The sequence below is a fragment of the Pseudonaja textilis genome, chromosome 1, assembly GCF_049901715.1.
Source record: "Pseudonaja textilis isolate UNSWEBS1 chromosome 1, rPseTex1.2, whole genome shotgun sequence".
NCBI lineage: Eukaryota > Metazoa > Chordata > Lepidosauria > Squamata > Elapidae > Pseudonaja > Pseudonaja textilis.
In genome coordinates this window covers 161505916-161523795 of record NC_141990.1, presented here as the reverse complement: position 1 = coordinate 161523795, position 17880 = coordinate 161505916, and the positions used below count along the sequence as shown (strand labels likewise).

The following is a 17880-nucleotide window of genomic DNA, read 5'->3' as shown; positions in this document are numbered from 1 at the left end:
GAATCCCAAGAAGAAAGATTAGTTACTGCTCCTGAGCCTAATGTTTTAAAACATTACATAAGCTTGGTTGTTTATATACAGGCTTCAAGTCATTTCAGGTCAGTGCTGTATCACAGTTGCCATGGCAACACTTGCTGTTTTACATTTGGAAATCTACATTACCTCACCAAGCAGAAGAGATTTTAAGTTTTAGCATACCTTTGGTGCAGCCAAGTAAAACAACTTAAACTATACATTTCTAGATACATTTTGAGTTTTCAGACTAGAGAAAGTAAGATGACTTTTATGAGATATACAAGGTCCATTACAAAAGCAATGAGGGGTGACTTAAGTGCATATCAGATTGATAATATTGAAAAGAGACCCAGATAGACACTTCCCTAATCCACAGGCAGGAAGAGAAGGTGCAGCACAGTTAGACTTAATGTCAACTGTCTGACTAACAGACTCAATAAAAGCAGGCATCTTTAGGAACTTTAAAATCCCAAAAGCAAAAATTATTGAGTACATCATTTTGGCACAGAAGAAAGCAAAACCAACTCTAAATTTTCCTGTGCAACCCTGTATAGTTAAAGATTGATTTCATCCCCTCCTTCCATTGAACGGGTCACACTGTCCAATTAGGAATCAGCCTTTTGTTTTGATAACAGTCCACATTTTGGCAGACACCTGCAGAAGTGTCCTTGGCTCTCATGGTTGAAGATTGTAGCCTCTGCATTCCATCTTACCCTTCCCTCCCCCCAGTTCTTTGGCAAGTTGAAAAGCAATAACATTCACAGAAAGCTTAAGTGCTTTCCAATCTTGACACTTGCAAGGTTCTGTTTTTATAGTCAACCTCAGTAAAATTAGTTGGAATGGTCTTCATTTCCTGCTTAGTGGAGTTGATACAGATTTTATTAATTTGATAAGATAGGCTGGACTGAGTGAAGTTACCTAGAGAACCTCCCTGGCAAAGAATGGACTTTGTGCAAACTGTCATGTATAAAAACATCTTATTCAGATGTTCTTTATATGCAGTTGACATTGTTAATTTATAACTCCTGTCCCACAATTTCTGCCATTTATCTAATTCTATTGTGTAACCAAAGGTTTTTGCCCATGTTATCATTGTCTCCTTCATTTGTTCCTCTTCCAGTTTAATGCCCAATAAGTAGCTGTACAACTTTTTTATCTATCTTTTTTCTGTCCCTTTTGATATCTTATTTAGTTCTGTTAATTCTTTATAGAAACCATATAATTTAGCATCTTTCTCATGTCTAGAATACATTTGCATTTGTGAATACCATGTCATATTGATTCCTTGATCGCTTAATTCTTGTTTAGTTTTGAGCTCTCTTTTCATTCAAGATATCTTTATATCTAACAATATTTCCCCTGTTAATAACATTTGGGTGAACCAGTGCTTCCATTGTTGAAAGCCAAACTGATATCTTCAAAGAGTGTTGTTCTGTAATTTTCTCCCATACAGTGCATTCCTTATGTAATGAAAGTAGCCATGTATCTTACTTTTCCCATACCACAAGAAGGCATGCCAACCCAGTTGCAAGTCATGTCTCTCCAAAATCAATACTCTTGTATGCCTCAATGCAATCCATTATTTCATCCATGTTAATACCACTGCCTGATAATACAATTCCCAATTTGGTAATCCAAAACCTTTTCTATTCTTGAGTCCTGCAACATTTTAAAGCTAATTCTTGCTTTTTTCCTTTGCCAGATATATTTTAATGTTATTTTATTATAATGTTTATTATAATGTTCCTCAAAGTATTTTTTCCCTAATTGAATTGTTTGAAATAAATACATCTCGGCAATATATTCATTTTGATTGTAGCTATTCTTCCTATCAATGGTAATTGCAGATTTTTCCATTTTTCCAGATCTATTTTAATTTGTTGCATCAGTTTATAATAGTTATCTTCCTTAATCATTGCACATCTTGCTGTCAGCTGAATCCCTAAGTATTTTACTTTCTTAGTGATCTGATATCTATTCTCTTCATTAACTCTTTTTTTCTGTTTATCTGTAAGGTTTTTCACTAAAATCTTAGTTTTCTCTTTATTTATTTTCAATCCTGCTATCTTGCCATATTCCAACTCCCAGGCCGACTGGCTCAGCAGGAGCCTAGTCGACCAGGCAGAATGGTCCATTCCTCCGTCTCTATTCAGGGATCTTTCCCTCAGATTCAGAATACCGGAAGTAGATCTTTTCTCCACTCCTCAAAACGCCCAAGTCACCAGATTCTTCACCAGGTTTCCTTGCCAGGGAGCGGAGGGGACCAATGCTCTTTGGTGCAGATGGCCCAAGGGTCTCCTCTACGCCTTTCTCCCGCTTCCCATCATTCCGGCAGAAATTCGGAAGAGGTTGGAGGAGCTCCTCCTGGCACCCTATTGGCCAAGGAGGCCCTGGTTTGCGGACCTGGTCAACCTATTGGTGGCTTCTTGGAGGATCCCTGCCCATCTAATCTCCCTTCATCAGGGGATTCTGCTCAACCCGGAGCCCCAGTGCTTCAAGCTGACCATGTGGCACTTGAGCGGCAGCGGCTAGAGGAGGCTGATCTTCCTGAAAGGGTCTTCCTCACAATCCTGGCTTTTCACAAACCTTCTACAAGGCGCATCTATGATGCCACCTGGAAGGCTTTTTCCCGATGGTGCCTCAGGGAAGGTCTTTTTCCTGCTTCAGCCTAGTTGGCAGAAGTTCTTAGCTTCCTTCAGCATGGGCTGGAGAAAGGCTTGGCCCCCAACACCTTACGCAGGCAGGTTGCGGCCCTCTCCTCAGTCCTTTCATGGGGTTCGCTTCCTTCCTTATCCCATCACACTTCAGTCAGGAGGTTTTTGAAAGGGGCTTCCAACCTGCACCCTCCGGTGGTTCACAGGTATCCTTCCTGGGGCCTTCATTTGGTCCTTAATGCTTTTACAAAGCCCCCCTTTGAACCCTTTAGAATAGTGTCTCCGTTTCCTGACTCTGAAGGTAGTGTTCCTTGTTGCCATCACTTCTGCCAGGAGAGTTTCCGAGCTTGCTGCTCTTTCCATCAGACAGGACCTTTGTTCCTTTCACGATGATAGGGTTGTTCTTCGTCTGGACCCCTCATTTATTCCGAAGGTTGACACCTGGTTTCACAGGTCCCAGGACATTATTTTGCCTGACTTCTGTCCTCTCCCGCACCATGACTTAGAGCGGCAGTGGCACATGCTAGATGTGAGAAGGGCTCTTAGAATATACATTAAGCGCACTTCCTCCTTCAGGAAGTTGGAAGTCATGTTTGTTTCCTTTTTCCCTTCTCACTTGGGGCACAAGGCCTCTTCTCCTACTATTAGCAGGTGGGTCAGGTCTTGCATGGAGCAGGCCTACAAAGCTGAGGCCCTTCCTGTTCCCCGAGGTCTGACGGCGCACTCTACCAGAAGCGCGGCCACTTCTGCTGCCTGGGCGACCCAAGCATCCTTGGAGGAGATTTGTCGTGCGGCCACGTGGACATCCCCATCTCCTTTCATCAGACACTACTGTCTGGATACTTTTGCCTCGGTGACTGCAGCCTTTGGCAGACGGGTGCTTCAACGAGTGGTTCCACAGTTGGTGTGATGAGCCAGACAAGGACCCGCCTGTGGACATGCAAGCTTTGGTATGTCCCATCCTGGGCTCTCAATGCAGCATGGAGGAGAATGGTCGTTGGTAGAAGTTACCGTGAACGCCCTTTCTATCTATGCTGCAAGAGAGCCCAGCCCCTCCCTTACCCTTGGATAGGGTAAGACATATTTCTGTATTTATTTTGGGCTTTCAGAGACACCTTTCAGTCTGTTAAGTATCTTAGCCAAAGCTGGGGTCTCTCCCGGGGGCTGGCTTTTATATCTTAGTACAGACTCAGCTATGATGTCATAGGAAGGAGTCAACCCATCCTGGGCTCTCTCGCAGCATAGATAAAAAGGGCATTCATGGTAACTTCTACCAACGCCCATTTTATATATTTTCTACTCATTTCTTAACCTATTTCTTTTTACTTTAAATAATTTTCATATCCTCATATTCATTATACTTTATACTTTTATCTGTCAGATTTGCAATTTCATCGCATATTCTTATTTCATCATTTCAAAAATTCCATCCCAATTCAAACAATTCAAAAATTTTCCCCCACAATTACCAATTTGATTGTACCACCCCCTTTACATTATATATCATTTAATTAACTCCTCTTTTATTCCCAATAATAATTGCCTTTTTAATTATCACCTAAAAGAATTAATAAACATGATCTCCTAACAACTACGTACGTATGCATTTTAGGCGGATTCCGCATGGCACTTTCCCCTTCAGTTACATCAAATCATTAATAATTTCAATTAAATTAATTATTCAATTAATCATAGAAACTGATGTTAATCTTTTACAACAATCCTCATAATTCGTTTCAAGTATATTCTTAAATTCATTAAACATAGTTATTAGTACACTTACTTTAGTTTCTCTTTTTCACATTTATTCCATTTCTCTATGTATAATTTAACAAATATTCTAATAACAAGAAAATATCAATCTTTTCATTTTAAAAGTCTGTTTTCTTACCTTTTAAGTAATTTATTACTTCAAATACATTTATAATATACCACATTACCTTGCAGAATCCCCTTTGTTAATCCTTATCTAACCATTATATCTATGTCTTCTAAATAAACAATTTCTTTTCATTTTTGTTTGATTTCCATGTCTCTTTACTTCCTAGTTTTTTTTCCTTGTTACTTCTTTTTTCCTTCATTTTTTCCCTCCTTTTCTTACTCCAGCTTTTATCCTCCTCCCTCTTTAAAACTTTCTTCTGTAATTCTCTTTTCTGCTCTTTCCTTTTACTTTATTTGGCTTTCAAAACATTCCCCTTTTTAATTGCCTCCTTAAATCTCCAAGTTTTAATTCCCATTCTTTTTCCCCCTTCACTTTAATATTCGTTGCTCCAATTGTTTGTTGTAGTTCGCCTCTTCTTTAATCAACTCCTCCCCTTCTGGCACTCCTTGTTGTTCTTCATATTCCAGAATTGCCATTTCTAATGATTGTAAGGCAAGACAGCACAACTCACCTCTTTCACGTAGCATTTCTTTTGTTTCTTAGTTCCATTTTTAATTCCAAAAAAAGTTCTGCCATTTTTAAACACTTCTATTATATTTTCTTCATCTTTTTCTTTACTCTTTTAAGTCCAAATCAATTGTCAATTTAATTCGACCAGTATCTTTGATATTTATTTCCAATGATCAGCTTTTATTAACTCCTCTTTAAGTTTTTCCCAGATTCATCAAATAGTTCAAGATCCATAAATTTAAGTTTATGCCAAGATCACCAAACGGTCCAAGAGTAATTTTTTCATGCTTCTTTCTTCTATTTTGATGCTCTGTATTTCCACTTTCCAAAGTTTCTATTTTATTGTAACAAATTTGTCTTATTTTGTATCAAATTCCACTTTTAAAAGAGCCAGGCATTTTTATAAAGAGTCACAAAAATTTTACTTTACCACTAGCTGGCACTCTCTGTTATATCCAAATTTCGCCCTTTCCCCACCCCCCTTCTCTATTTAGGACTTTTAAATTTCAAAGATTCAATAAATTACTGGTTTTTTTTTGACATGCTCAAGTTCAGCTTTATGCCTATTTAGTGCCAAAACCATCCAATTTGAACATTTGAATTCCTCTTTTCAAAGTTCAAAGCCACTTTCACCTGTCAATTCCTCTCCCCCCCACCTTCCTTTGGTCACTGCTTTTACTATCTTTCTTAGAATGTTAATTAGAAAGTTTCTTAGAATCTTAATTCCGGGGTACCTTTTTGTCCAGATATTGTGCCTGGTTAGCCCAGTTTTCATGCTGTCCTCTTCTTTATCGCTCCAGCACAATCTTTGTCCCGGTTGACCACCACTACAGCCCGTCTTCTGAGAGGAGTATGCCTAGCCAGGGAGGGGAGATGTGGCTCCCCTCGACCCAGCTGGCAGTCTCCCCCTTCTTCACCACCCCTACAGGGTGGTTCTGGCCCCAAAAGCAGATGCTTGGGGCCCTCCGACGAGAGAGCATGGATCAAAGCCGTGCATGATTGCAGTCTCTAGTCTGTCCGCAAGAAAGGCCCCACCGGAAGTCAGTCTTTCTGCAATTATTGAAGCAAATATTTTATAATCAGCATTCAATAAAGATATCGGCTTGTAGATTTTTATCTGTTGTAGACCTGAGTCTTCTTTCATCATGAGAGTAATATATGCTTCCATCCATGAGTTTGGTACTTACGCTTCTAACAATAGTTCATTGAACACTTCCAACACTGGAATACTTAAAACATTTTGTAAGTCTTTGTATAGTTCTGCTCATAGTCCATCTGGACCTTGGTGTTTTGCCATTCTTTTGTCTCTTAATCGCTTTTGTTAGTTCCATCATTGTTATTTGTTCACCTAACATTGCTTTCACTGTTTCAGGTACTTTAGGTAATTCCACTTTTTCTAAATATTGTTTTCTTTTATCTTCTGAAATTGTCTCCTGATCATCTAGTTTTTTGTAGTAATTTTGAATCATTTTCTTTTTATCATCATTTTGATGGTGAAGAATTCCTTCATCATCCATTAATTGGTCTATCAATTTCATTTCGTTCTCCTTTTTCAATTTGTATGCCAACCACCTTCCTGATTTATTTGCATTTTCAAAGAAATTTTGTTTAGCACTTTTAATTTTTGTGATAGTTCTTCTTTATTAAATTCAGCTTATGTTTTATTAATTCCATTTGAGTTTATGTTCCTTTTAAGTTGTTCTTTTTGTAATTCATCTCTATGAGACTATGAAATCTGAAGGTACAGAGTTAACTAGAAGAATACTTTTTAAAATGTCTGCATCACAGGGATGTTTGTGTGATAACTAGTATGTACTTTGTGGAAGAGCAATACACAGTGGCACAGTGTAATTAATGTGTGAAGCCATTATCTAGTTGATGTGTATGTACTGCCATATCATTATGCCAATAATTAATGTTAAATAAAACCTAAAATAACTTTTTTTCCCCAGGACAAATAGTTTTCTTCAAAATATTACCTTAGAAAAACTATTTTCTTCAATTTGGTATCTTGGTGACTAGTGATAATAATAATCTGAAAGTTACAGGTTAAGGAAGGCTAGGCATTTAACTATAACTTGTTTTGTTTTTAACAGGAAGAAATGTAACAAAATACAAAAAAATACAGCATTGAAATAAATTATTAGCTAGTGGGAGGCCCTTTCAATGCTGCTGTTCCTTATTTTGAGGGAGAGTAATTAAAGCATGGCATATTTTGAAAGAGCAAAAGCAAAAGCAAAGTAGAATTTATAGGATGAGATGCAGGTACTTTCTCCTATGAGCTGCTCAGAGCATCCAGTAGTGGGAGGTGCTTCAGTCTCTACATTGTTAGGCTGAGCTTGAATTGAGGAACGCTCCTCCTCCTCCACGTGACTCCACCGTAGCGTTCCCCAGTTTTAGCTCAGCCTCATGCAAAGCAGGCAGTGCTTTAGCTTGCTCCTTGACCACGACTTCGATTCAAAGACTTCTAATTTGATTCTCTCTTCAGGTTTGATTCGTTTATTCTCTCCTTAGCCTCTGCGCAATTGTTTATTTTTTCAATTTATCTAACTTGGGGAAGACACCGTTGCGCCCCCAAGGAGGGCAGTGGGAGGCTCCGTAGCAGCTTCGCGCGACCTCTCCATAGCCGAAAAAGTGCCTCTGCCCCTTTAAAAGCCGCTGAGTTCTGTTCTACCTTTCTGGCAGTCTCGCTGTTCTAGCGGCTGGTATTTTATCGCTGAGAGTCGTATCGCTGTTTCCCCCCCCACCTCGAATGCCGATTTCAAGTTAATTTGGTTAATCTCTCCCTTCTCTCACCTGCTCCATACTTGGAGTTTCGGTTTCGATTTCCCCGAAGGGAAGAGGCCACTGAGCAGTACCAGAGCTATCTGCTACTGGCAGATGCCATTTTGGATAGCAAAAAAACCCCAAATGTGGCATAGGCCTTCGCTCTTCAACTTCCCTGCGCTTTGGGTGGAATTTGACTCAACATAGCAGGATTCCCATAGGATCTGCTGAGTCTTTTAATCTCTTTTCTCTGGCAATTTGTACTTGAGGTTACCTTTTTATCACTGAATCTTGTTGGCATAATCCCCACAGCTATCCTCAGCGGCACAGCAGCAGGCACCTAGGCCGTGTCCGCTTGTGCAAGTAAGCTGCTGTAGGCCCCATTTTCATTTCTACCCGGGCCTCAGGCGTATCGAAATTTGGCTGATTGGTTGATTCTCTCTCAAAAATTGTGTTGCAAGTGGCTCCTGGAGCACTAGTGCAACAATTATACCAGCTTCATTGTATCATTTTCAAGCATAATTTCAATGTTAGTATTAATTTACATTAGTAATACTAATAATTTTAATAATATAAGCAATAATTATAATAATAATATATTCTGTACAGTATAATATTGTAATTCGTTACATTATTATCACTGAGATACGACTCCTTTTCTATTTGGATATATACATATAGCCATCAAAAAAAAGGTGGGGGGACGTTAAGAATTATCAGGGCAACTGTCTTGACTCAGATTGGACCCTGGGCGTGCCAACAGCATCATATTGTCTTTTTCTACCCTATTACTATAATATATAATTTATAAGAATGGCAGATGGTAACACCTCTAAAGGCCCTTCTTTGAAGGCAAAAGCCAAAACCCATCATTTGCACAAGCAGGCTAAAGAGACCAAAGCCTCTCAAAGGGACGCCTTAAGGCGCCACAAGGCCCTACAAAAAGAAATTGATAAGCGCACCAGGTAAGCCCTCCCAGTGCCTCAGGCTTTACCATCCTCCAGTCCTTCTACCTCTGCTCACCCCCCTCCCCCCAGATCTTCCCCTCTCACCCAGGCGCAGCTTGCCCTCGCAAGGTCAACATGCTCGGACTCCCGGAACGCCAGCTAGAAGGGCGCCAGAAGCCACCTTCACCCCCACAGCTCCTGGCCTTCGTCAAGAGGGTTCCCTCATTGAGGAGGTTCCGGAGAGACCAAGGACCTGGATGGAGTTGGCCATCTGCCAAGGGATCACAGATGGAATCCAGCAAGTAACCAGGTCTAGCCATTATCCGGTGGCTCCTGACCTCGAGTTTTAGTCATTAAGATCCCTGCCCAGGTCAGACCACCACCAGGTTTACTTGCAGAGGGAGACCCCCTTCCAAGGCCGGGAGGAGGATGAGGGAGAAATGGGCCAGTTCGTGGAGGCAGATGAACTCGAAATGGGGTCCATGCAGGATAGCGAGCCCCTATCAGAGGCAGACCCCTTGGAAGGGGAAATGTCTGAGGGCGAGGGGCTTATCCCTGACCAGCCCGCCTCTGTGGGTTTATTCAGACCACACCTATTCAAATCTCTGTTATTCAAGGCCAAGAACATCTCAGGCCTAAGTACCCAATCACCAGGCGACACCCCCGCAACCTCAACGGAAGGTCCAGTGGACCTAATCTTTAACCAGCCTGTAGTTGAGGCTGAGGTTATACTGGTCCCACCCATTTTCTCTGATTTAGTGCAAAAGCAGCTGGCCTCTACAGCAGTACACCTGGCCCCGTCTGGTCACGATAAAAAATTCTTAGACTCAGGATTTTCAAAGTTGATGAATACCCCAGAGGTAGACGAGCCCATAGTGGGCTTAGCATCCTCCTTAACTCCCACTGAGGCGTTAGAGGCCCTAAAGCCTGAGGAAAAGCGGGCCGAGTTAGCCCTGCGCAGGGCACACCAGTCAGACGCTTGGGCCATCAGATTGGCTATGGCCACATCTTTTTTCATGAGCATCCATTCGTTGGCTTCGCCAACTGCAGTAACACGTACCCACGACTAACATCAGGGTATACCAGGACATCACGAAGATTACGGCTACTGCCGAGTTTTCTGCTGATGCCACTTACCACTCAGTCAAGTTTTCCTCTCGGGCAATCACATCACATGTCACTGCCTGCCGCTTACTTTGGCTGAGACACTGGCAGCCAGATTTTAAAAACAAAGCAAACCTGGCCTCTTCCCCCCTTGTGGGAGATAAGCTGTTTGGTTCCTCCCTGGACCCGTTACTTATGGAGACCCGCAACAAGAAAAAGTTTCTTCCTTCCCTTATACGAAAATCAGACTTCAGAACCCCCCAGCCCTTTTGGAGAGGCTCCTTTCGGCCCTTCTATCAGGCCCCTTTCTTCCCCAGGTATCAAAGGCCTCCTTCCTTCAGGTCAGCTCAACCCCAGGATAGAGCTGATTCGGGAGACAGGAGTAGAAGGGGCAGTCAATACAAGAGGCCTTTTCGAGGGACAGGAAACAGGCCCTTCCAATGACCAAGATAGGTCAAGGGAGACTCTCCCCATTGGTGGTCGCCTTAAGTTGTTTGCGAGTCAATGGGACTCTTCTACCTCTGACGCTCGGGTCAGAGACACTGTTAGATTTGATCTTGCCCTTGAGTTTCACCCCCCAAATTTCTTTGTCATGCCCCCCTCCAGAGACCTGATCAAGCGTAATCTAATGGATTCCGCGATCCAACACCTCCTAAACATAAAAGCCATCCAACCAGTTCTGTATGAACAAAGAGGGCGGGGTTTTTACTCTCATCTTTTTGTTGTTCCAAAACACTCAGGGGGGTGGAGAGCAATTTTGGATTTAAAAAGGCTTAACCGCTTTCTAATTTATCGTAAATTCAAAATGCATATCCTACAATCGATATTGCTGGGCATCAGTCATGGGGATGTGCTCACGTCCATTGACTTGACGGAGGCGTATCTAATATCGCTATTCGGCCTTCCCATTTTAAGTTTCTAAGGTTCTGTTACAACAATAACCACTTTGAATACGTGGCCCTTCCCTTCGGATTAGCCTCTGTGCCTAGAACTTTTACCAAGGTCCTCGCAGCACTCGCTGCCCTTTCAGTGTTACCTCTACGACATCTTAATCTTGTCCCCCTCTAATCCCCAAGCAGCGAGGGACACCCAGGCTACTTTAGCTTCTCTCCAAGAGCATGGTTTTCTCATAAATTGGAAAAAGAGTCAATTATCCCCATTGACTCGAATTACTCATTTGGGGGCAGTTATCGACACATTGGAAGACAAAGTCTATCTGTCTTCAGATAGACTGCTTAGCATCCAAAAATCCGTTCGGGAGATTAGGCGCTCTAGAAGGGTGTCCTTACTAGATCTCTCTAAACTATTAGGAAAAATGATATCATGCATTTCTATTATTCCCTGGACCTGTCTACACTCTAGATCCCTCCAGTGGTTCCTGCTTCCGTACCAGAGATCCGGCAGAAGCAATTCCAAATGCATGGTCAGGGTACCTCCCAAGGTCCTCATGTCCCTACTTTGGTGGGCCAAACCGGTCATCAACAAGGGCTGCCTCTTCAAGGAGCTTCAAAGGATTAATATCACCACAGATGCCAGCTTAGTCGGATGGGGCTCCCACCTTCAGTCACTCACATCCCAGGGCAGATGGTCCGCAATAGAACAGTCGTGCAGCATAAACTGGCTGGAGCTCCACGCTGTTTTCCTTGCCCTCCGCAACTTCCTTCCCCAGGTATGAGGTCAACACATCCTCATCCTAACAGACAATGTGACCGCCAAAGCTCACATAAACAAACAAGGGGGCACACAATCCATACAATTGATGAGAGAAGCCGAGCGTCTGTGTCGCTGGGCGGAGAACAATCTTCTTTCTATCAAGGCAGAGCACATTTCCGGCCTGTCAAACACACAAGCAGATTGGCTAAGCAGGGCCACCATAGACCAGTCAGAGTGGCAACTCCACCCATCGCTGTTCAAAGAAGCAGCAAGGATATTTGGACAACCCATGGTGGACCTATTTGCCTCCCCTCTCAATGCTCAGATCCCCAGATTTTTCTCAAGATACCCATCCCACGGGGCGGAGAATTACAACGCTCTCTGCTGCCCATGGCCAAGGGGGCTCTTGTATGCATTCCTCCCACTAGCACTGGTGCCCAGGGTTATCCAGAAATTGTTACAAGAGAAAGCGGAATTACTCCTAGTGGCACCTCACTGGCCCAGACGGCCGTGGTTTGCAGACCTTCGCAGCCTCTCAGTAGCCCCTCCTTGGAGGATTCCACCAGACAAGATCTCACTATCTCAGGGGCCCCTCCTTCACCCGGACCCTCAATGGTTTCAATTGACCGTCTGGAGATTGAGCGGAGCAGATTGAAGAGTGAGAAGCTCTCCAACAAAGTCATTAGCACCATTCTAGCTGCCAGGCGACCCTCAACCATCTGTATTTACAATGCCACATGGTCCGTTTTCTGCAGATGGTGTAGTAAATCTCAAATAGACCCTACTTCACCTTCTGTAGCTCAGATTTTAGAATTTCTGCAAGAGGGACTTGATAGGGGGCTGTCCCCTAATACCCTGAAGAGGCAGGTTGCAGCGCTAACATCACTTATTTCCTGCCAAGATTTCAGCTGCCTCTCTCACCCTCGCATACGCTCCTTCCTTAGCGGGGCCACCAATCTGAGCCCCCCGGCAGTACACCGCTACCCCACCTAGGACCTTAACAAGGTCCTCCTGTCTCTCACCAAAGAACTGTTCGAGACATTGAGGGAGTCAAGTCTCCAATTTTTGACATATAAGGTAGTTTTCCTGGTGGCCATCCCCTCCGCTCGTCGCATATCGGAAATCACAGCCTTGTCTGTCAGACAAGATACCTGCGTTTTTCATGCCGATTGGGTGATTCTCCGTCCCGATCCCTCATTTATGTCTAAGGTCAACTCGGCTTTCCATAGAACACAGGAGCTCAACCTTCCAAACTTCTGTCCCAGGCCTTCACGAGAGGGAAAGGCAATGGCACAAGCTTGATGTTAGGCGCGCTCTGCGAATCTACATCAAGCGCACTCAGTCCTTCAGAAAATTGGAAGCCTTATTTATTTCCTTTCAGCCCAAGACACAGTCAAAAGGTGTCTCCATCCATCATAGGCCATTGGATAAGAGCAGCAATAGCTAGATCATATCAGGCTCAAGCCCTGCAGGTGCCTAGAGGCATAACTGCTCACTCAACTAGGAGTACGGCGACCTCGGCGGCTTGGGCCACTCAGACACCAATAACTGAAATCTGCCGGGCAGTGACTTGGGCCTCCCCATCACCCTTCATTAGACACTGCAAAATTGATGTGTTTGCCTCTGTGGAGGCCTCATTTGGCAGACGGGTTCTGCAACAGGTTCTTAGGAACCCTGAGGAGATTCCGAACCAGACGGAGTCCCTCCGGTAGGACAGGCCAAGCTTTGGTATGTCCCACTACTGGATGCTCTGAGCAGCTCATAGAAGGGGCGTTGGTACTTACCTGATATGCCCCGTTCTCTTTGAGCTGCGAAGAGCATCCAGCCCCACCCTTTTCTTCCGTCTGGTGGGCTCTTGTTTCGGCAAATGAACTTTTTTAGGTAGTAGGGATGAGAGCACTTATTCCTCTCATCTTCGCAAAACTGGGGAACGCTACGGAGGAATCACGTGGAGGAGGAGGAGCGTTCCTCAATTCAAGCTCAGCATAACAATGCAGAGGCTGAAGCACCTCCCACTACTGGATGCTCTTTGCAGCTCAAAGAGAACGGGTGTATCAGGTAAGTACCAACGCCCCTTCTATCTGATTATAGGTATCATCTTTATACTTGTGCAAGCATTCAAATTTATAAGACTTTTTTTTTACAGGTATACATTTTGAAAACAACTGGAACAATCTACTATTCTTCTGGATTGTATTGCTTTACAGAATAAAATGTTTTTCTGATTGAGAGTTTATCTAATGACCATGAATCTGCTTCCTGGATATAATTTCTATGTTCTGGAATACTGAAGCTCTTCAATATTACTGTCTATGTGGAAGCCAGCCTTTGTCATACTTAATTAAAGAGATTAGATTCTGCTAGCAATGAGTTCTCAAAACCATTCAGGTAAGATTTTTAAAATATCAATCTTTTTCTAAAACAAAAAAACTGTGGAAAAAGTACATGTCCTGAGAACTAATTAGGTGATATCTATTCTCTGGATTTTAAATATCTGGAATGAAATAAGGGATAAAAGCTTATAACAGCCAGAATGGTTTATTAGAATAAAGAGTATAGAGCAGTGTTACAGGATAGTATGAACCAAGAGTGAAAAACAGATGTAGGGAATTCTGATTACTTGCAAGTCTAAGCTGGGCATTTGCCAATTGACAAGGCACGTTTCTTAGCTAAAGAAAGGCACTAATGCTGCTAAAGCAAGTATTTATTACAAATATGCAATATTAATTGTTAAAATAAAAAGTGAAACATTCTTCCTTTTCAATACTTCGATAGAATAGGGAGTTTGAATATCAAAATTGTTCCGTACTTTTACACATTTAAAAGCATCGGTGATAAGATACAAACTTAAGGAACATCAGAAAAGAGGCTTTTGGTTATTGAGCAGAATTATCCAGTACTTCTAAAATACACAAAGCCCTCTATTTCAACCTCTGTCGCTGCAGTCATTGGGGCATAGACTTGGATAACGGTGATGTTGAGCGCCTTGGCATGAATTCTAATGGTCATAACTCAGTCACTGATAGTTGAGAAGCTTTCCAGTACTCCAGCAGGTTTACTGCTTATAATAAAGACTATATGTTTTCCTGATACCATGCCCTGGATAATAGACTGTGAAATCCTCTGACTGGAAAAAGCTATTATCTAAACACAGTAGCTCACTGACACCAAGGAGATCAATTTCCAACCTGATCATCTCTTGTTTAACAATATCTAATTTACCCTAATTCATTTCTCTGATATTCCATGTGACTATCCAATGTTTTTCTGTACAACACAGACATTTGCTTTTGCCACTGGCTGCCTCTGCAAGTAGAATTCCTGTTGTCCTGTCTTTGGGTACTCCTCTGACATGTTTGAGACTCATTTCATAACATTTTCTTGGGGATTTTTGTGGAGTGGTTCACCTGATCTTTCCCCAATCCCGTAACTCACTTTTTGACAGCTGCCCAGGGACGCCAACTGCCATGGTCCTTGCTAACTCAGGCAACATCCAGTATGGGATTCTTTTTTTGTTGGCTCATCATGTTAATGGGTTGTGGATACTCTTAGTCTGGCATTTCAGTTGAGACCTTATGTAGAAGATGACCAGGCTGAGGAAGAGTCAAGCGTATTGTGAGTCATGAGTCTCTTCGTGCCCACAAGAATCTAAGTCCAGCCCACCTTGAATTCCATTGACTTTTATCTACCACAAATTAGCTTTGACTGTTAGTGGTTTAGATTCTTGTAGAGAGCTTAAACTTGCAATAAATCTTCATACCATTTGAACTGCCTGAATTTCCTGATTTCCCTGGCACTTGACAACCTGTCTTGATTATGTGACCCTTATGGTATATTTTCTGGTGGTATACTTCCAGAATAACTCACAATCTTAACAGAACACAAAAGTCCCTTCCCCACAATTATCCACATGGAGGGGCTTACCCATATACAAATTTATAAAAATCACTTAAAGCCACTTCATTTTATGGAGGCTGAAACTGACAAAGTGCCAAAACTGAAGCCAGCTAATGCTGCCAAATCAATCAGGAATCAAGATCCCCCTCAAAGATATGGAAATTTCCTAAATCACAATGTTGCTCTCCAATGCCATCCCCACCCCCAATAAAACTCACCAAGGAAGAGATTAGACATTTTGGATAAACATACCCTGCAGAGTGTCTTCACATGTCTCCCTGACATGTACACCTCAATTTATATTTCTAATAACATCTCACGATCAAGGTGTATTGTTACTATAAATACTCATAGCATTCTGACTGTGTAGTCTTCTTTTTGATTGCTGTACTGCACCATATACTGTTGAAATAAACTCTACTCTGCTCCATGCAACTTGTCCTGTGTGTTCTTTAAAATTACCCAGCCTAGATTCAAACCCAAGATTTTTTTCCCCAACAAGCTTGAAACACACAAAACCAACATTGATTTTTTTACAAGAGACATTCATAAAACAAGAAAATGTCAACATATTAAAAGAGAAAAGTTAGGTCAAGAATATATGCTACCTTGAAAAAAAAAAAGAAAAAAAAAGAGTAATTATATATTGCAAATCACTTTCCTGGAAAGTTTTGAAGTAATTAAAGAATTAAAGGATTCGAATCTTAAAAATAAGAAAACAAAATTTTAATCACATGCATCCATATATGCCCCATACAGAGATAAGAACAATTTTGGCAGACTTCTGGTGGCATTTCCACTGTGGATGGATCGAATTCCATGATTGTACGTGGCTTCTATCCGTGCTCTCCCTTTTGGAGGCTCAGAACGGAGCCAGAATCACCCTGGAAAAGGGGGAGACCGCCAGTCGGGTTGATCGGAGCCGCATCTCCCCTCCCTGGCTAGGTATACTCCCTCCGAAGACGGGCTGTAACAGTGGTCTAAAATGGTCACCCTGAAGATGGAAAGCGAACCAGGACACAAGATTGTGCTGTAGCGGTGAAGTAGTGGACAGTGTGGAGACCAGGCAAACCAGGCACAATATATGGATATTAAGGTACCCCGGAATTAAGATATAAAGAAATTTTTAAGAAAGACTAAAGCAGTGACCAGAGAGAGAGAAAAGAAAGGTGGAAACAAATGAAGCTTTGAACTTTGAAAAGAGCTAAATTGAAAAGGAGGAAGCTAGAAGAAAATATTTGCTTAAATTGGATAAATATATGATTTTGACACCAAACAGACATAATTAAATGCTGAACTTGAATGTGTTAAAAAATTTACTGAATTATTGAAATTTAAAAGCCCTAAATAGGGAAAAGAAAGTTTAAAGAAAGGGTATAACTTGGACATCAGAGTGCGCCACCTGATGGTAAAGAAAAAATTTCAATGACTTGAAAAAGTCTTGGTTCTTTTAAAACTGGAACTTGATACAAAATAAGAGGAACTTTGTTACAATAACAAAGAAACCCTGAAAAGTGAAAATAAAGATTAAAAAAAAGTGTAAAGAAACTACCCTGGAATTACCTGGTGACTTTGGAAAAAATTAAGGATCTAATAGAAGGAACTTAGAAATAGAAACTTATGGACATTGGATTATTTGGTGACCTTGGAAAAAACTTAAAGAGGAACTAACAGAAATTGATTTTTGGAAATAAACACCAAAGACGCTGGTTGAATTTAATTACTGGATAATTGGATTAGACTTAAATATTAAAGAAAGGGATAAGTAAAAATTAAAAGAAGAGCACAAAAATGGTAGAACTTTGTTTGGAAATAAAATTGGAAAAAGAAATATAAAGGAAATGTTACATGAAAGAATGGAATTGTGCAGTATTGTTTTAAATAAATTAGAAATGGTGATGTTGGAGAACAAAGAAGAACAAAGAGAAGCAGAAGGGGAGGAGTTGACCAAAGAAGAAGCCAGCTTTAACTAACAAATGGAGCAGCAAACATTAAAAACGGGGGGGAGAATGAAAAATAAAATCTGGAGGTTTGAGGGGATAACTAAAGAGGGAATTGTTTGAAAAGTCAAACAAAGAAAAAGGAAACACTAGAAAAGGGGATTACAGAAGAAAGCTCAAGAGAGGGAGGGGGGATAAAAAATGGAGTAAGAAAGAAATGGAGGGAAAAAAATAAAGGAAAAGAGGGAATAAGAGAAAGGACCAAAAAATAAAGGGATATAGAAAGCAAATAAAAATGAAAAGAAATTATACAGTTAGGAGACTTAGAGATAATGAGTAAATGAAGAAACGGAAAGGAGATTCTGCAAGGTAATATATTGTGATATATAAAAGTGAAAATTTTAAAAGTGAAAAGATTGGATCTGATATTTCCTTTTTAATTGTTTTTTTTCCCCTCAAGGATTACTGTTAAATCGTATATAAATAATTGGAATAAATGTGAAAATGGAAAG

At 41.4% G+C, this 17880-nt stretch overlaps 1 protein-coding gene across 4 annotated transcripts in view; it reads left to right on the top strand.

Annotated features, from left to right (window-relative positions):
- Positions 1-17880, top strand: part of HDAC4 (histone deacetylase 4) — a 182694-nt gene that overhangs the window by 17296 nt on the left and 147518 nt on the right. For 3 of the 4 annotated variants that reach the window (XM_026707841.2, XM_087919583.1, XM_087919581.1), the window contains exon 2: positions 13678-13919. The exons of the other annotated variant lie outside the window; for it this stretch is intronic. In XM_026707841.2, coding sequence (XP_026563626.1) covers positions 13898-13919 — 22 coding nt within the window. In that variant the 5' untranslated portion in view covers positions 13678-13897. The remainder of the gene's footprint in view (positions 1-13677; positions 13920-17880) is intronic. 4 annotated transcript variants of the gene reach the window in all.